Source organism: Belonocnema kinseyi, chromosome 5, assembly GCF_010883055.1.
Source record: "Belonocnema kinseyi isolate 2016_QV_RU_SX_M_011 chromosome 5, B_treatae_v1, whole genome shotgun sequence".
Classification (NCBI taxonomy): domain Eukaryota; kingdom Metazoa; phylum Arthropoda; class Insecta; order Hymenoptera; family Cynipidae; genus Belonocnema; species Belonocnema kinseyi.
The window spans coordinates 145,057,391-145,078,555 of record NC_046661.1 but is presented as its reverse complement, the minus strand read 5'-3'; the positions used below and the strand labels follow the sequence as shown (position 1 = coordinate 145,078,555).

Here is a 21,165-nt window from a genome sequence, read left to right as displayed (position 1 = left end):
AGTTTTTTTCTATTAAAATAGTTCAATTTTCCACCAAAATAGTAGAATTTTCAACAAAATAATTCAAAATTCAAACCAAGAGATGTATTTTCAATTCAAAAACATCAACTTTATTTTTTAAAAAGTTGAAATTTCAACCAATAAATTAATTTTCTACTACAATAGTTCAATTTTATACCAGATAGTAAAATTTGCAACGACAAAAGAACAATTTTTTAAACAAAATAAATACATACTCAAACAAATAAATGTACTTTAAATTAAAAAAAAGAATTCTCAACAAAAAGTTCAGTTTTTAAGCCAAAGACGAATTTGAAGGGAAAAAAACAGTTGAATTTTCAACGAATAAGTTAATTTTTTACTACAACAGTGGTATTTTCTACCAAAATAGTAGAATTTTCAACCACAAAAGAACAATTTTCAACCAAATAAATACGAATTCAAACAGAGAAATTATTTTTCAATTAAAAAAAATGAATTTTCAAACGAAAAAGGCGAATTTTAATTTTTTTAAAGTTGAATTTTCAACCAAAAATTAATTTTCTACTAAAATAGTTGCATTTCCTACCAAAATAGAGGAATTTTCATCCAAATAAATACATATGAAAACAAAGAGATAAGTTTATAATTTAAAAAGATAAATTGAAAAACCAATTTCAACCCAAAGAGATGAATTTGAAGAAAAAACACAAATTTTAAACGAAATATTTAAAGCTTCAACTAACCAAATGAAGATTCAACGAAGTAGTAGAACTATTAAACGAGTAATTGAATTTTTGACCAACAAGATGATTTCTTAATAAAGTAGTTATATTTTCAACAATATTAGAGGGTAGAATTTTTTACTAACAAAAAAAAAGAGAAATTTCTTAAAAATGGGGAAAAGAGGAAAACAGAGAAAAGATAGTCAAGTCTGGTTTAAACATTATTGAACACAAAAAGAAAATTGAAAAATCGAAACTACCCAAATTTTGAACAATATATTGTAAACGTTCTTTAAAAAAATTAAAATCCCTAAAAAAATAGGGCCTTCAGGGGGATTGGGAGTATTAAATTCCGGTTTTTGTCCACTCAAATTCCAAGTTAATTTTCCCAAGACTCCACTTAAATTGCTGGAAAATTATTTCTTAACAAAAAAAAAAGCTAGAAGAAAAATGAGTAGGAAGCATTTTTTTCATCCAAGTATTATAAGTACGCGAATAACTGACATGAGACTAAAAGAATTTCAAATAGCCAGAACACTAAAATGAATCTGAATTCCAATGAGAGTCTCGAGCTTCCTTTGTCTTCCGACAAAGGGTTCCACTATCAAATACCCTTTTCTTTCGTGAATTTCTCTTCACAAAATGAACCTCAAAAACCAAATTTGAAAAGTTGACTTACCTTTTCTTGATGAAGTCCTCCGGGTTTCGAATTTCGCGGTAATGATTCCTCGGGAGATGTCAGAGGATCCAAGGTCACTCCTCTGAGAGATTCCCAGAGGAATTTACGATAGTCCTGGGGCAAGGACCGACCTGGGGGTCGGTCCAATTTCACCTCCTAGTGAAGAGTCTCAAACTCCCCGGCGAATCCGACAACTTTCCACGCGAAAATTGCTCAACGTAAACAAAGCAACATAATGAAACACTGTACGACAAAATGTGACAACAGTGCTTGAGATCTGACGCCATTAGAACGGATGTTCCCCACCCACACTTCACACCGACACTTTTTTTTTCGTGCACACATTCACCTTTCACCAGGTCTGCCAATCACTTTTTGTAAATTTTGAATCTTCGGCACACTTCTATTCAAATGGGGTTTTGGCCCATGAAAGGGAGATTAATTTTCTCTTAGTTTATTCACATTTGATGTTAGTACCAAAAGTAGTGAACAAATGGGTTTACATTGTCAAAAATATCAAAAATGTCACGAGTATTTTGAGGTTAGGTCATTACGATTACAATTTGTTGATTTTGGTATCTAAACTCTTAGATCGTTCTTTTTTGAATAAATACCACACTTTGTCTGGACAAAATGATTTCTGGGAACTACAATTTTGTCAATTAAAATGTGTTCGGGTTAAAATGCACTAGGATCAAATTTTGAGGTTAGGCCAGTCTTCTCACTTCTGTCTGGGATCGGACTACACTGCGCATGCGTCACATTGGCAGACTCGTTGGCCGTTAAGTGCGCGCTTTTTGAAATTGTTAAATAGAAAATCAATTCACTGTGGGAATAACACTTTTAGTGGGCGTTTTCAGTTTCTTTATTTATTAATAAAGATTACGAATTTTCTGCACCATCAATTTTATAAATCAAAAATTCCAAATAAGTAATTTTATTTTGATCTTTTTTACTCCCAAATTGTTCTCAACATTAGGAATAAATGAGGAAATTTTAATTCTAATTCTAAACAGAATTTGTACTGTTAATCGACAATAAGATTTATGGGAACATTTTTAATATATTGAAAATCAATCTGGAAGATTTTAAGATCATATAAAAAAATTTGCACGATTTCAAATAATTTTAGCAAAAATTCAAGTTAATTCAATTTCCTAAAATTCCGAAAAAGGATATAGAAGATGGAACAAAACAAAATTTAATTTGGCAAGATTTAAAAAAAAATCGTAAATATGAAATTTGAGTAAGTTTAAGAGATGTAAGATTTGTAAGTTTTGAAAAAATTTATTGTTTTAGAGAATAATTTTTTTTTTAATTTCTGGCAAAACTTTTAATCATTTTTTTGTTAGAAAAAAATGATTGTCCAGAGAAAATTGAAAAAGATTGTCAAACATTTAAAAATATGTCCTAAACTTTCAAAAATTAATGTATACAATTTTAAATCACTTTTTTTCAATTTTACAAGATTTCAAAAGATTTGAAAAAATTTGTAAGTTTTAGTAAGGTTTGTAAATCTACTAAAATAATTTAAAACTTGTAAATATATTTTAAATGTAGTTACTTATGCTTAATTTTTTTTTTAATTTGAAGAAGAATTCTAAAAGGTTTCAAAAGAATGACATTGTTTTTTAATAATTATGGAAAAATTTCAAATAATTTTTTAATTTTAAAAAATGGATTCTAAAAAAAATCAAAAGATTTTAAAATGATAATCCAAATTATCTAAATTAAAATGATAAATCAAATTGATACAAAAAATAAAAGTTTATGAAGATTTTTGAAAAGTTTAAAAAGGATAAAAAATTTTTTAAGATTCATGGAGAAATTTGAAATGTTTTTTTTTTTGGAAAGTGAATTCTAAAGAAAAATGGAAAGACTTGAAAAAACTTAAAATAATTTCTAAAATAAAAAAGATTGAGGAGGATTTTAAGGAAAAACTTTTTTAAATGTGCAGCCTTTTAAAAATTCCAATTGTTTTAAGAGATATTTAAAAGGTTTATAAGTTTTGAAAATATTTAAAAATAGTTTAGAATTTAAAAAGATTTCTAAAACTATAAAAAATGTCGATTTTTGAAGATTTCGAGAAATATTTATAAGTTTTTTAAATATTTGGAAAGGTTTTAAAAGAATAAAAAATGTTCCTAAGATTCACGGACAAATTTTAAATAATTTTTTATTATGATAAATAAATTCGAAAAAAAAAATTGAAAAAGATTTTTAAATGATTTTTAAAATTGTTTAAACAGAATTAGAGAGATATTCAGCTAATTTTTATTTATCTTGGTAATGTTTTAGAAAATTTTATGAAGAATTCCAATTATTTTAAATATTTAGAAGTTTTAAAATCATTTCTAAAAATAAAAAATGCAGATTATTGAAGATTTCACAAAAAAAATATATAAATTTTTCAAGAATTTTGAAAGGTTCCAAAACCCCAAAAAAATTCGGTTAATATTCATGAAAAAATGTAATATAACTTTTCATTTTTTAAATGAATACCAACAAAAATTTGAAAAAGGTTTACATTTTTTAAAATGATTTCCATACTTATCAAAAAAGAATTTGAAATATTTCGAGGCAATTTTGATACCTTTACAAAACCTTTTCAAAAGTTATAGGAAAAATTCGTATAATTTTAAAATATATTTAGAAGTTTGAAAAAGATTTAAAAATAATTTCGATTTAAAAAGGATTTTTAAATCTCTAGAACAGAACAAAATTTTTGAAAGATTTTGACAAAAAAATTAGAAGTTTTTTATTAATTTTGAAACGTTTCAAAGAAACAAGAAAATATCCTTGAAATTCATGGAAAAATTTCAATGAATTTTTTATTTTGATTGATGAATTCTAGACAAAAATGGAAAAATATTTAAAAATAATTTCCTATAAATTATTAAGAAAGAATTTGGAACTTTTTAAGACAATTTTTGCAGAATTTTTTTGGACGTTTTAGGAAAAATTTGAAATATTAAAAAAAATACTTAGTAGCTTGAAAAAGATTTTAGAAAGTCTCAAGTATTAATTTGAGAATTTATTTATTAATATTTGATTATTAAATTTAAAACAAAGCGAAATGCAATTTTTGGATGATTTCGAGAACAAAATTAGATTAACTATTAATTCAAAGAAAAAATGGACAAGTATTTCAAGCAATTTTAAATAATTTCCAAAATTATCAGAAAATAATCCGGATTATTTTGAGACCATTTTTTTTAAATTTTATACAATTTTAGGGAAAATTAGAAATACTTAAAAAGATACTAAAAACATATAGAAGTTTTAAAAAGATTAAAAAATAATTTTGAATTCGAAAATATTTTAAAAATTTTTTTTTAAAAAGTGCAGTTTTTAGAAGATTTCGAAACAAAAATAAGAAGTTTAAAAAAATAATTTTTAAATGTTTCAAGAGAATAAAAGAGAGCACGAAAAAAATGACAAATATGTTAATATAATTTTTCTAATTATCAAAAATGTATCTGAAAGATTTTGAGGAAATTTTTATTAATTTTGAAATTTAAAAAAAAAATTGGAAGAAAAATTCGAATAGTTTAAAAAGATATTACTAAGTTTACAAGTTTTTAAAAGATTTAAAATAATTTAACATTTTAAAAAATTTTAAACAAAATGTCGATTTTCGAGAATTAAAAAAAAATTTTTAAAGGTTTTTAAGAATTTTAAAAGTTATCAAGAGAATGATCCTTGAAGATAAAAAAATTATTCAAAATGTTTTTGAATGTTTTTCGCCTTATCTGAGATCCAAAAAAAACTTGTTGAATCTTCTTAAGAATCTTTGGAAAATTATACTCAAATAACTTTAAAAACAATCTTCTCAACAATAAATAATCGATTTTAAATTGCAAAGGAAGCAATGCTTTTTTATGAAACATATTAATTTCAAATAATTCTCAATATTTTTATGCACTTTGCAATTATTAGGCAAATTTTGTCATTTCAAATAAACGCGCGATCAACAGCCAATAAGCGTCCAGTGCGACGCCTGCGCAGTACAGGTATATCAGAAAATTGGGACTACATAACCTCAAAATCGCAGTTTAATTTACATATTCCATCGACTCGTGTTCAACGTTTACAATGACTTAAAAATATATATATATATATGTGGAGTGACCTTTAATTAATTATACTTTTCATTAATATTATATTTTAATATAGTGACATTTTTAGATGGGGATTTTCATTTTCTAGGAGTGAACTTCCGGCGGAAAAACACCAGATTCCTAACCACAAATGGCCGTCCACCGTCGTGTGAAACGTCAAAATACTCATATCAGTGAAATAAAAAGAATGTATATCATTTATAAGATTGACTTTATCCCAGTTTAAACTCGTTTTTATTGAACGGGAATTATTCTCCTAAGATTAGAGTTTTTAAATGAATAAAAGCAAAAACAAAGAATAATTTGTGTAGTTTGTAGAGCAAAGGTCTTTCGTCTTTGGAAAGTGGTTTAAAAGGATTATTTTCTTCTGTCATTGTCAGCTGATTCATTCAAGTCAAGGTAATAATCATTAATTTAAACATTTGAACATTCCAATTGAATTTTTTTATTTACAAAAATGAATTTAAATTTTGTTTTTGACATACGATTCTTCGATGTTTTCGAAAAAAGTCCAATATTTTTTTGAGATTTTTAATCTCTTATTTTCTTTTCCATTTATTTAGAATCAATAATTACTTGCAGATATTTGTAAAAAGAATTTTTCTTATCGGTTGTGTAGTTTCTAAAAAAAAATTCTGACGTGTCATTTTTTAATTTAATAATGAAAGAAAAATTAAATAAAGAAAGTGTTTGCATTTGTTTACAATTAAATTTTGTTAGATAAGGAGGAAAGATTTTATTTGTCAGTCACGAAAATAGAATCTTATCTATTTTTAGATTCAGATGAATAATCGCATTGTTTATAAACTGATTTAATAACCTATTGACATTAATCTTTGGCAGTTTATGTAAAATATAAAGTCAGATTTGTAATTCCTTTCGAGTACTCTTATCGCAATCGATTTTTCTTTATCTCTACTCAGCAACGATTATTCAGTCGTGAATAAGTGGATTCCGAATAATTTTTGCAGTGCTTTGGGTGTTATATTCACTCAATGTTTATTTTTATTTAGCTAAAAATTGTTTGAGAACTGTTAAACCGAGAAATAAAAGTGAACTTATTTTTTCTTCATTAATTTTTAGAAAAATAATCTATCCAATCGCTTGAAAAATCACATGATGTAATACAATTTAAAAAAGGTTTCAAAATTAAAAAAAAAATAGATTTTTGAAGATTTTGAAATACAATTTTTAAACTTTTTAGTTTTTAATTAATTAAATCATTCTTAATTTTCCTGGGAAAATATATAGTGATTTATTGCTGAATTTGTACATTTAATTTTAACAGAATATTTCAAAAGTATTTAAAATAAATTTTGATTAATAAATAGAAATTAAACAATTATTATTTTCGAAAAAATTCGACTAAGTTTTAAGAAATGTTTAAAAGTTTTGAAAAGTTTATCAAATAAGATTTAAACAGATTTGTGTTCAATGTGAAAATAAATAAAAATTTTCAATAAATAATCTAGAAAATTTTAAGGTAACTTTATTATTTCGCAGATTTATTAAAATTTGTAGGAAAAATGCGAATCATTTTAAAAGATGTTTAGAAGTTAAAAAAAAGTTTTTAAATAATTTGAAAATATTCCAAAAAATTAAAAACAAAATGTAGATTTTTGTACATTTTCAAATTGAATTTATAACCTTTTCATTGATTTCAAAAATATTTCAGAATGATAACAAAATTTTCTTAAGATTCCTGGAAATTTTTTGAATAATTTCCTACTATTTGAAACAGAATGTAGATTATTACAAATCAAAAATTTAAATAATTCAAATAAGTTTGAGAGATACTTTAAATAGTTTTGAAAGGATTTAAAAATAATTATAAACTTGAAAAAAGTACAGATTTTGGAAAATAATTTCTAGGAAAATTGAAAATGATGCTTTATTTTAAAGATTATTTTTAACAGAATATCTAAAAAGGTTTCAAAAGATTTACAAAATTGTCAATAAATGATCTGGGAGATTGATTGGCAATTTTTTTTATTTTGCAGGATTTATTCAAAGTTATAAAAAAGATTTTAACAATCGCAAAAGACATTTAGAAGTTTTTGAAATATTTAAAAAATAATTTAATACTTAAAAAGCTTATACAATTTTTTTAACGAAATATAAATTTTTTAAGACTTCGAAGAAACTATTTAGAAGCTTTTCAAGCATTTTCAAAGGTTTCAAAAGAATAAAAAAAAATTATTAGGATTCCTAACAAAATTAAAAATGAGTTATTAATTTTAATAGAATATTTAAAGAGATTTCAAACCAGAAAAACATTTTATTGAATAAATTACAATTGAGCAAATAGTAATTTAGAAAAAATTCCACTAAGTTTAAAATAGATTTAGAAGTTTTGAAAAGATAAAAAAATAAGTGAAAACTTTAAAATATTTCAAAATTTTTTAAACAAAATGCAGATTTATCTTTTAGAATTTTAGCAATTGCTTTTTTTCGTTTAGCATTTTTTAAACAAAAGTTTTTAGACTTGAAAGGCTTCTATTTTTTAGACAATTTTAGTTTACTTTAACGTTTTACATTAAGAATTCGGTATCTTAAAATAAAAATCATTGTAATTTGAACAAGATTTAAATTCTTTTAACAATTTTAGATTATGCTAATATTCTTCTTCGGAAATAAAAATTTTTTAATTAAAACAATTATATTTCAAAAAATATTTTCCATTTTTAGTCAGTGTTTTGTATAAAAATTTGTATTTTGAAAGAAAAATCATTAAAATGTAGAATCTTTGCACAATTTTGGATGATGTTAGTGTTTTCTTTAAAAATTGGTGTTTTTGAGTAATTTAAAAAAAATGGTAAGATTCCTCGGAAAATTTGAAAAAATATTTTCTTTTGTCAAATTAATTTTTGAGATAATATTTTAAAAGATTAAAATTTTTTTTAAATGGTAAAAAAAACTCAAAACCTTTTCAAAATTGTTGAAAAAGAATCTCCAAGATTTTAAGGCATTTTTAACAATTTTTTAGCATTTTTTAAAAATAGTAAGAAAAGTTCAAATGATTAAAAAATGAATTTAGAAGTTTAGAAACCATTTAAAAAATAATTAAAAAATTGAAAATATTTCCAAATACAGATTTTTATATATTTCAAAATAAGTATTTAAATTATTTTTTATTTTGCAAAATTAATTTTTGAGATAATATTTTAAAATATTAAAAAAATTTTTTAAATTGTCAAAAAACAAAAAAAGAATTTTTGAAATGTTTAAGAGGATAAACAATTTTTTTGTAAGATTCTTAGATAAAATTAAAATGATTTTTATCCTGAAAAATTAGTTTTAAGATAATATTTAAAAACATTTTTAAGCCTTTCAAAACAATTGAGAATGTATTTAGAAATTGAGAAACCATTTCAATAATAATTAAAATTTTGAAAATATTTCAAAATGTAGATTTTTATATATTTCAAAATAAGATTTAAAATTATTTCTTAGTTTGAAAAATTAATTTTTGAGATAGTATTTTTAAAACATTTGCAAAATTGTTGAAAATAATCTCCAAGATTTTAAGGCATTTTTTAACATTTTGCAGCATTTTTGAAGGACAGTAAGAAAAGTTCAAAATTTGAAAATGTTTCAAAATATTAAAAACAAAATGTAGATTTTTAAATATTTCAAAATAAGATATTAAATTATTTTTTAATTTGAAAAATTTATTTTTAAAGAAAAGTTAAAAAGATTTCAAAACATTGTCCCAAATTGAAAACTTCCGGAAGAATAAAGTATCTTCATGACATAAAAGTACTTTATTTGATTAATTATTTTATTATTTACGAATTTTTGAATTATTTTAATCATTTGTCTTGTGCCTACCGATTTTAAAGTAATTAAAAAATGTTTGAAAGCTTAATAAAAATTTAAGGATTAATTTAAGTCATTTTAAAAGATATGTAGGAAGTTTTGGAAAGATTACAAATATTTTGAAATTGAAAGCTTTCCAAAAATGTATAAAAATTTTTTTAATTTCTTGCAAACTTCTAAATCACCTAAATACTGTTTTAAATTAATAAAATTTTCCCTAAAATTTAGTAAAATCCTATAAAATAATAAAATATTTTTCGAAATTTTCGTAGGAAAACTTAAAATGATTTTCAATGTCTACAGTTTAAATTTAGAGAAACTTTACAAAGATTGAAAAATGTTTTAAAACATTTGCAATATTGTTTGAAAAAAATGTCTGATTACAGAGGCGCAGAATCTTCTAAGAAAATTATGTGAGATCGTCTCAAAATTTTAGAAAGTGATGGCTTCGATTTGTCAACGCTGGCGACTGTGGATTTTGCCAGTGTTGACTTGCCTTTATGCCCTTTTAATTATCATAATCGTGCCTATTTTATTGACAAATTCAATAAGAAATGGAATTAAAAAGCAGGATCAGGGAGCTTTGGTGGGCGGAGCTTTTGTTCTGCTCGCTTTACCAATTGCTTTTTATGAAATAATTCAACACATGATCTACTTTACACAGCCTAAGTTACAAAAATATATTATCAGGTGAGAAAAATTAAATTTTTATACACCGTTTAAATATTCCCCCCCCCCCCTCATAAATGAGCTATTACAAATTTTCTTTAAATTTACAATTTAAAAAAGTTTAGGTATTTAAAAAATAGGTTATTTTCAATTGATGTAACTTTGGAATTGAAAATATTTTTCAGAATTCTATGGATGGTGCCAATTTATGCAGTTAATGCGGTAAGGAAAATAAAATAAAAGTTTTTCAATGGGGCTCATTCACAAATTACGTACGACGATTTAGGTTTGGGAGGGTAGTGTACTTTATTTTCAACAAAATAGATTAATTTTTAACCAAAAAGATGCATTTTATACCAAGAAAATTTTTTTGTTACTAAAAAATACGAATTTTCAATAAAATATATGAATTTTTAAACAAATAGTTGAATTTTTAACCAAAAAATAAATTATTTAAAAAAAAAAACATGTTATACTTTTAGTTTAAAAAAGTAAGTTTTAACAATAACGTTCAAGTTTCAATCAAAAAGTGAAACTTTCGACACTAAATTGACGAATTTAATAAAAAATGCATTTTCAACTAAAAAAGATAAATTAAAAAAAGCTACATTCTCAGTTAAAGTAAATTAATTTCAACTTAACAAAAACGAATTTTCAAGAAAATAGTTACATTTTCAAATAAAGAAATAAATTTCGTCCAAAATGTTGAAAATTCGAGGCAAAAGGCGATTTTGTCTACAAAGCAGTTGAATTTTTAACTAAAAAGATGAATTTTCAACAAAATAAGTAAATTTTTAACCAAACTTTGAATTTCTAACTAAAAAAAATATTAATTTATTAACAGGACGGAAATAGTTATTTTTCAGTTTAAAAAGTTAATTTTTAACCAAAAAAGTAAACTTATTTTCAACCAAATAGTTAAATTTTCTAACAAATTGTTAAATTTTCTACCAAGCTGATTAATTTTTCAAAAAAATAGTCGAATTTTTATTGAACTATGTCAGTGTTCTACTAAAAATAAAATAGCTACATTTTCAGTTCAGAAAACTAAGCTTTAACCAAAAAAAACGGCTTTTAGGCAACACATTTAAATTTTATAACAAAAAGATGAGTTTTCAACTTTGTCGATTGTTTTTCTATAAAAATAGTCGAATTTTCCGTTAAAAAAATGAGTTTTATTAGGTTTTAAGTAAAAATAAAATATTTTCAATCAAACAAAAATAGATTTTCAACTAAATTTAAAAAAAATCGAATGGTTGATTTCTCAACAAAAAAAATGAATTTTTAACAAAATGTTTTAATTTTATACTAAAAAAATATAATTTTTCTACCAAAAATGGAATAGTTACATTTTCAGTTCAATTTTCTGCCAAAAAGATCAGTTTTAAACCAAGCAGATTAATTTTCTACCGAAATAATTTAATTTTCAACAAAGTGTGGATGTTGCATTTTTAGTTTAAAATACATTAATTTTAAAGAAAAACTTGAATTTTGAACTGAAAAATTAATTTTTAACAAAAAACGAAATAGTTACATTTTTATTTTTAAAAATAATTTTTAATTATAAAAAATAAATAAATATATTCCATATAAATATTAGAATAAATTTTCCAACAGAACACATGAATGTTCAACTAAAAAAAGATCAATTTTCGACAAAAATGAAAAGATAAATTTGCATTTAAAAAATGAATTTTGAATTAAAAAAAAAAAACAATCTTCACCTAAGAAATGAGTTTCATCCTAAATGTTGAAATAGTTGATCCAAGAAGTTGAATTTTTTACAAAAAAGTTAGATTTTCAACCCGAAAATATGAATTTTTAAGAAAACAATAAAATTTTCAACTAAAAAGATGAATTTTCAACCAAAATAGCTGAATTTTCTTCAAAATTCTTCAATTGTGAACAAAAATTAGAATCTTCAACTAAAAAAATGAATTTTTAAGCAAAAATTAAATTTTTACATTTTTAGGGGAAAAAATAATTTTTGATATTAAAAAATAAATAAATATATATCTAATATACATAATAAAATAAATTTTCCAAAAAAATACATAAATGTTCAAATAAAAAATACCAATTTAAAATTTTATAACAAAAAGGTGAAGTTTTAACCCTATCGATTTTTTTTTATAAAAATACTCGCATTTTTGACGAAATATATGAATTTTAAACTAAAAATCGAATAGTAACATTTTCAGTTCAATTTTCTACCAAAAAGATCAATTTTAAACCAAGCAGATTAATTTTCTACCGAAATAGTTCATTTTTCAATTTTTAACAAAGCGTGGAATAGTTACATTATTATTTTTAAAAAAGTTAGCCAACAAAAAAACACGAATTTTCAAGAAAACAGTAAAATTTTCAACCAAAAAGATGAATTTTCAACCTTGTCCATTATTTTTCTATAAACATAGTCGTATTTTTTAAATAAAAATTTTTAAATAAAAGTTCAGTTTTAAACCAAATAATGCAATTCTATAACAGATACTGGAATTTTCAATAAAAAAAGATGAATTTGCACCAAAATAACTGCATTTTTAATTAAAAAGATACTTTTAACAAAATATTTAAATTTGCAATTAAAGACATTAATTTTCAACTTAAAAGAAATTTTTTAAAATTAAATGGTCGATTTTTTAACCGGGAAATGAACTTTTAACCAAATAGTTCAATTTAAGACTAAAAAGGATAATTTTTCAACTAAAAATGGAATAGTAACATTTTCAGTTCAAGTTTCTACCGAAATAGTTTAATTTTCCATTTTTAACAAAGTGTGGAATACTTACATTTTTAGTTAAAAAAATTAATTTTTATCCAACAAAAAAAAATCACGAATTTTTAAGAAAACTGTAAAATTTTCAACCAAAATAGCTGAATTTTCTACAAAATACATTAATTTTTAACTAAAAAAAATGTTCAACGATAAATGAAATTGTTACATTTTTAATTTAAAAAATAATTTTTAACATTAAAAAATAAATTTTAAACAAAAAATTCTCAAACAAAAAAGATTAATTTTCTACCAAAAAAGACATTTTTTCATCAAAAAAGATCAATTTTCTACTAAAAAAGGAAAAGATACATTTTCATTTCAAAAATTAATTTTGAACTAAAAAGAAAAGAAATTATCATAAAATAGTTCAATCTTCAACAAAAGAAATTAACTTTATCCTAATGTTGAAATTTTTTAGTCCAGAAGTCGATTTATTTAGAAAAAAAGTTAGATTTCGAACTCGAAAATATGAATTTTTAAAAAAGTAATTAACTTTTTAAATAAAAAAAATGATAATTACACATTCCAAAATAATTAATTGTCTACCAAAAAAAGCAAACTTTGATCAAAATACATAATTTTTCAACCACATATTTGAACTTTCAAATAAAAAAAGATAAATTTTCAACAAAACACGGAATAAATAACTTTTTAATTAAAATAATTAACTTTTAACGAAGAAATCTGGTTTTCAACAAAAAGTCACATTTTCAACGGAAAAATGAATTTTTAACAAAAATTATGAATTCATAAACAAACAAATTATTAAAACAGTTCAATTTTGAATAACAATAAAAAAACTGTTGAATTTTCAACAAAAAAGTAAGTTTTAAATGAAATAGTGAAATTTTTGTTAAAACAGTTAAATTTTCAACCGAAAAAGAAGTATTTTCAACAAAGCAGTTGAATTTTCTACCAAAGAGGATAACTTTTAAACTAAAACTTTGAATTTCTAATAAAATTAAGCAATGAATTATTAATGAAAAAAAAATAGTTTAAATAAAAATTGAAGTTTATTTGTGAGACTTTGAAAATATTAAATTATTTAAAAAACTGGAAACTTTGCTTTAGAATTTAACATTTATTTTCCACTGCAAACTTTCTGATTTATTTTTAGAATTTTAATATGCAGTCTTGAATACTTAAATAATTAAAAATTAAAAGCATTTGAAGTTGAAAATTTTTGATAAAAAACATTTTTATTTTATCAACTGTAAATATAAATAAATTATTTTTAAAATAAATTTTAACGTTTTCAATTCAAAAGTCTTAGTCATTTAAAAAATGTAAACTTCTCATTTAAAGTTTATAAATTATTTTCAATTTTTTTAATTGAGAAAAAGAATGATTATTGAATAGTTGGAAAATATTCCATTGTTAATTTAATGCCAGTAAATTAAAACCAAATATTTAAAAGTAAAAAATTTGAAACTGAATTGTTTTACATAGACTTTTAACATTATAATTTTAACTGTTCTATTTAAAAAATGTTTAATTTCTAAGTTTTTTTTGTTAAATTTGGAAGTATAAATACTAATTAAACATTTATTATATGTAGAAAGAATTTCAGTAATTTTAAGAGGTACTTAGAAGTTTTGAAAAGTTTCAAAATTAATTTTGAGCTTGAAATGTTTTAATTTAAAACAAAATGTAGATTTTTGCCGATTAAAAAAAAAATATTTAGAAGCTTTTAAGAATTGTGAAAGGCTTTAAAAGAATGAAGACATTTTCTTAAGATTCTTAGAAAAATTGAAAATAATTTTTCATTTTTGATATTTCTTTAAAGAGAATATTCCAAATGATTTCATGAGATTTCTAAAATTTTTAAAACAGAATCTGGAAGATTTTAAGAAATTGTTTTTAAATTTGCAGAATTTTATAAAAATTGTTGGAAAAATTCGATTCATTTCAAAAGATATTTAGAAGTTCTAAAAAATTTGAAAAATAATTCTCAATTTAAATAAATTTGAAACAGCTTTTAGATTTTGAAATAAAATTTTGAAGCTTTGCAAAGATGTTTCTATTTAATTTTTTTTAATTTTTCAATATTTAACATTTCTAGCTTAAAATTGTTTAAAATAATATAATATAAAAAATGTAAAGTTTATTGATTATTTAATGTAGAGCAAATTTTTCCAATTTTTGTCACAATCTGTGAACTCATTAATTTCTAAAAGTTAAAAATGCTAAATTTTGCAGTTTATCTGTATTTCATGAAAAATTATTAAATTAAAAAGTGTTGGTACCTCCCATTTTTTACATGTAAATTTTATTGACCATGAAAAATGTTTCCGACTCGGGAAATGACCGGGAATTTTTTCCTTGGATTAAAACAGTCACCCTGTTCATTCTCAAAGTTTATAAAATCTTAATAAGATTTTTTTATGCGCCCCCCCCCCCCTCCATAAGACGTAATTTCTGAATAGCCCCTCATTTAATTCCTTTTTTTTTAAAGAAAAATTCCAAAAAATTTTTTGTAAATATTTCAGTGGTTGGGATTGGTTTATCCGGAAAGCACTATATATGTGGATAGTCTTAGGGAGTGTTACGAAGCCTACGTAATTTATAATTTTATGATGTACCTTTTCGCTTATTTAAATGCGGACCAACAATTGGAACACAGACTGGAAATTTCGCCCCAGGTTCATCACATGTTTCCACTCTGTTGCCTGCTTCAATGGGAAATGGGTCATGAATTCGTCCACATGTGCAAACACGGAATTTTACAATATACAGCCGTCCGGCCCATATCTACCTTAATTTCAGTGTAAATATACACATTTTTATTATTATTATTCATTATAATTATTTTATTAGTTTGAAGAATTCCTGAAAATAAAACCAAGAATCTAACGACTTTTTTCTCCCCCCCCCCCCCCCCCCCCCCCCCCCCCCCGAAAAAAGAAAAGAAAAAGATTTGTTTTCCCTTTGGACAAACATAAAATGTTCCTCTTTTTTATTTGTTTCCAAAGGGAAAACGAGTCTTTTATTTTTTTTCGGGTCGTTAGATTTTGGATTTATTTTCAGGAATTCTTTACGTTAACTTGATTATTGGACGTTAAAAAGGATTTTAAATTTGATTTTAATCACATTTAAATTTCTTAAATTTGAATTATATTATTATTGTCGAATTTTTATGCATATCGCCTCTTTTAAATTTATTGATTTTAGATTTAAAAAGTCAAAGTTGCTTGATATAATAAAGAAAAAAGGGAATTTTCAAGAAAATAGTTACATTTTCAACCAAACTGATAAATCTTTGGTAAAAAAAAATGAATTTTCAACATAAAGTTTAATAGTTGATATTTTCAAGAGAAAATATTTTTAATTTCAATAAAAAAAAAACAGTTAAATTAAACAATTGCTGAATGTTCTACAAAAAAAATACAAGTATTCAACAAAATCGATGAATTTTCAGTAAAATAATAAAATAGTTTAATTTTAAGTTAGAGAAATAAGTTTTTAACCAAATAAAATAAATTTTCAACGATCAATTTTCAACTAATAATATAGTCTATAAAAAACTAATTTTCAACCAAAAAAGAATAATTTTAAACAAAATATATGTTCAGAAAATACAAAATATTTTAATTTTTAATGGAATTTCCAACTAAAAAGTTTAATTTTCTACAAAAAAAATAATAGTTTAATTTTAAGTGAGATAAGTAAGTTTTTTAACAAAATAAAATTTATTATTTACAAAATAATTACATTTCCAGCCAAACTGATAAATGTTCGATAAAAAAATTATTTTTCAAGAAAAAGAGAATCAGTTGATATTTCCACGGAAAAAATATTTTAATTTTGAATAAAAAACTGTTAAATTATTCCAAAAAATATGACTTGGCAAAACAAAAAGCTCAGAAGATGAAAAGACAAATTTTCAACAAAATAGATGAATTTTCAACTCAGAAAATTCAGTTATCAATCAAAAATAAATTAGCTTAATTATAAGTTAGATAAATAATTTTTGAACCAAATAAAACAAAATTTTAACGAAATAGTTCATTTTTCAATCAAAAAGAATAAATGCATATAAAAAAATTTTTTGACGAAAAATGGAATAGTTAAATTCTTGGCTGAAAAAATAAATTTTAAATAATAAAATAAACTAATTTTTAGCGAAAAAATGAAAATTTTAAACAAAAGATTAATTCTGTACAAAAAAAAGAACAAACTGTTAACAAAATACATGAATTTTCCACCAAATATTTAAATTTTTAAATTGAATTTTCAACTTAACACTGGAATTTTGAACCAAAATGATTAATTTGCTTTAAAAAAAGACAAATTTGCAACAAAATGAATGAATTTTGAACTAAAACAGATCAATTTTAAACAAAAAAATATAATATTTAAATTTTCAGTTAAAAAAAATTTTAACCAAAGAAACGAAATTCTAAAAAAAAAAATAATAATTTGAAAAAAAAGAATAATTTTTAATATAATACATGGTTTTTCAACTAAATGTTTTATTTTGAAATAGGATTTTTAACTAAAAAGTTTAATTTTCCACACAAAAAATAATAGTTTAATTTTCAGTTAGAGAAATAAGTTTTTAACCAAATAAAATAAATTCTCAACTAATAATATTGCATATAAAAAGACTGACGAAAGATGGAATAGTTAAATTTTTAATAAAAAAACTAATTTTCAATTAAAAAAACGAACTTCTAACTAAAAAGATTAATTTTTTACCAAAAATGAATAATTTTTAACAAAATACCAAATTTTTAATGATTTTTTCAACCAAAAAGTTTAATTTTCTACCAAAAAAAAAGAATAGTTTAATCTTAAGTTGGTTAAATAAGTTTTGAATCAAATAAAATAAAATTTCAACGAAATAGTTAAACTTTTAATCAAAAAGATTAAATGCATATTTAAAAAAATGTCGACGAAAAATGGAATAGTTAAATTTCTAGTTGAAAAAATCAATTTTAAATAATAAAAAAAAAAATGTTCAGCAAAAAATAAATGAAATTCCAAACAAGAAGATTAATTAAAAAATATATATAATAATTTTTAACAAAATACATGATTTTTCAACAAAAACTTTTAATTTGTAATTGAATTTTCAACTTAATACTTGAATTTTGAACCAAAAAAGTTAATTTGTCTAAAAAAAAGATAAATTTCCAAAAAAATAGATTGTTTTTTTGAACTGAAAAAGATCAATTTTAAACAAAAAATATAATTGTTAAATTTTCAAATAAACAAATAATTTTTTAATAAAAAGGTTAATTTTCCACACAAAAAAAAAGAATATTTTAATTTTAACTTAGTTAAATAAGGTTTTAACGAAATAAAATTTATTTTTAACAAATTCGTTACATTTTCAAACAACCGGATATTAAGTCATAAAGACAAATTTTTGAAAAAAATTGAATTTATAATTAAAAAATATGCATCTTCTATCAAAAGAATTGAATTTCGGACTAAAAAAAGACAAATTAACAACAAAATGAATGAATTTTTATCTATGAAAGATCAATTTTTAACAAAAAGTAATTCATTTTCGGCCAAAGAAATGAAATTTAAAACAAATAAAAATTATATTATACAAATAAAAAGAATAATTTTAAAAAAATACATGAATTTTCAACCAAATATTTTAATTTGTCATTGAATTTTAAACTTAATACTTGAATTTTGAACCATAAAGGTTAATTTGCTATAAAAAAGACAAATTTTCAATAAAATAGATGAATTTTGAACTAAAAAAGATTAATTAAAAACAATATAGAATAGTTTAATTTTCAGTTCCAAATAAAATATATTTTTTAACGATAAATTTTCAACCAATAAGATTGAACGTCTCTGAAAAAAATTTGACGAAAAATAGAGTAATTGAATTTTCTATAAAAAAAAAAAAATTTTCTACCAAAAAAAGAATAGTTTATAACAAAATACATGGAATTCCAAAAAAATATTTTATTTTTTAATGCAATTTTCAACTCAAAATGTTAGTTTTACATAAAAAAAGAAAGTTTAATTTTTAAAAACTGTTAAATTAAACCAAAAATACAAATTTTCAACCAAAAAGATTAAAGTTTCCGAAAAATAGTTACATTTTTAGTTGAAAAAATTAATTTTCCGTTAAAAAAATTAATTTTATACTTAAATAATTAAACTTTCGACTAAAAATACGAGTTTTCAAGAAAATTAAAGCATTTTCGTCCGAAAAAGATCAATTTTCTAGCACAAATGATAGAACTACATTTCGAGTAAAAAAATGTACTTCAACAACTACAAAAAACGAATTTTCAACCAAATTTGTTGCATTTGTAACTAAAGAAATGAACTTTGATCTAAAATGTTGCATTTTGAGTCAAAAAACTATTTGTAACTAAATAGATTTAAATAAAAAAGAGAAAATTTCAACAAAAAACAGAATAATTTTATTTTAATTCAGAGAAATAAGTTTTTAACCAATTCAAATTAACTTTCAACGAAATAGTTCAATTTTTCAACAAAACAGATGAATTTCCAACAAAAAGGATTAAATTTATATGAAAAAAAAACAAGAATTTCGACAAAAAATGGAACTGTTCAATTTTCAGTAAAAAAAATATTTTTCATTAAAGAAATAGTACTTTTTTTTAACCAAGAAAATTATATTTTGAACAAAAAGATCAATTTTTTGCCAAAAAAGAATATTTTAAACAAAATACATGAATTTTAAATAAAATATTGGATTTCTTAATGAAATTTTCAACTAAAAAGTTTAATTTTCTACAAGAAAAAGGTTAATTTTAAGTTAGATAAGTTTTTAAGCAAATAAAATAAATTTTCAACGAAATAGTACAATTTTCAACCAAAAAGATTCAAGTTTTAAGATGACCAAAGAAATGAAATTTCGACCAAAAAGAAACATTTTTTACCAAAAAAGTCTATTTTTGACAAAATACATGAACTTTAAACAAGATATTTTTATTTTTAATGGAATTTTTAACTAAAAAGGTTAGTTTTATGCAAAAAAAGAAGTTTAATTCAAATTTAGATAAGTTTTTAACCAAATAAAATTGACAAATCTTTGAAAAAAATTAAATTTCAACAAAAAGTGTATTAGTTAACATTTTCACCAAAAAATATTTTAATTTTCAATACAAAAAACTGGCACATTAAACCAAAAAATATGAATTTTCAACAGAAGAGCTGAATTTACAACCAAGAAAGTTTTTTCAACAAAAAAACCTTATCTAAAATGTTAATTTTAGTTTTTAACAAAATAAATTATTTTTCAACTGAAACCGATCAATTTTCTAGAAAAAATGAAATAGCTACATTTCTAGTAAAAAAATTTACTTCAACAAAAAAAACGAATTTTTAACCAAAGTTGTTAAATTTTTGAGCAAAGAAATGAACTTTTAACCAAAATGATGCATCTTCAATAAATAAATATTTAACCAAATAATTGAATTTTCAATCAAAATGATTAAATTTCTATAAACAAAAATTTCGACAAAAAATGGAATCTTTAAATTTTCTATAAAAAAAGGATAATTTTTACAACAATGCATGAACTTTGCACCAAATATTTGAATTTTTAATGCAACTTTGGTAGAAAATTAAACTTTTTGTTTGAAACTACAAGTTTGGTTTAGATTTTTTTCTCTCTTTGCTGAAAAATCTTTCTTAGTTGAAAATTCGTACTTTTTTAGTTAAATTTAACTGTTTTTTATTTGAAATAAAAATATTTAATAATACATTTTTTTTCAGAATTCATTTTTTTTTAAATGAAAAATCCACTACTTAGCTGCAAGTTTAACTCTTTTGTCAACAGTTAATTTTTTTGGTTAAAAATTTAACTATTGCATTTGAAATTGTACTGTTAAGTTGAAAATTCATCTTCTAAATTAAAAATTAAATTTTAAACTGAAAATTTAATTATTCAATTTTCGGTTTAAAATTGATCTTCTTTAGTTGAAAATTAATTTCTTAAACTGAAAATTAAACTATATTCGTTAAATATGTCTTCATTTAAGTTCAAAATTCAATTTTTTTTATTTTATCTTTTTTAATTGAAAATGCACATATTTTGTTGAAGATTCATCTTTTTTTTGTAAAAAATTTAAGTTTTGGGTTAAAAATTTTAATATTTCAATTAAAAATTCATTAATTTTGTTGAAAATTCTTCATCTTGGTTGAAAATAGATATTTTTTGTTCAAAAATCAATTATTTGGTTGAAAAAATATCAATCATTTTAATTGAAAATTTATCATTTTTTTTTACAATTGAATTATTTTGTTAGAAATTCGTCTCATTAAGTTAAAATTAATTTTTAAACTAAAATGTAATTATTCAATTTTTGGTTTAAAATGTATCTTTTTCAGGTGAAAATTAATTTTTTAACTTAAAATTTAACTATATAAGTTAAATATTCCTCGATTTTAGTT

The 21,165-nt window shown here is 21.7% G+C and overlaps 2 protein-coding genes across 2 annotated transcripts in view; one reads left to right on the top strand and one right to left on the bottom strand.

The window, feature by feature from the left end:
* The window catches only part of LOC117173191 (zinc finger protein 260-like), a 47,637-nt gene extending 45,545 nt beyond the window's left edge, over positions 1–2,092 (bottom strand). The window contains exon 1 of the mRNA XM_033361616.1: positions 1,384–2,092. The gene's annotated coding sequence lies outside the window, so the exon portion shown is untranslated. The remainder of the gene's footprint in view (positions 1–1,383) is intronic.
* Positions 2,093–5,651: 3,559 nt separating this feature from the next.
* Positions 5,652–21,165, top strand: part of LOC117173937 (transmembrane protein 184C-like) — a 56,194-nt gene continuing 40,680 nt past the window's right edge. Inside the window, exons 1-4 of the mRNA XM_033362585.1 lie at positions 5,652–5,903; positions 9,710–10,013; positions 10,178–10,214; positions 15,258–15,535. Coding sequence (XP_033218476.1) covers positions 9,766–10,013; positions 10,178–10,214; positions 15,258–15,535 — 563 coding nt within the window. The 5' untranslated portion in view covers positions 5,652–5,903; positions 9,710–9,765. The remainder of the gene's footprint in view (positions 5,904–9,709; positions 10,014–10,177; positions 10,215–15,257; positions 15,536–21,165) is intronic.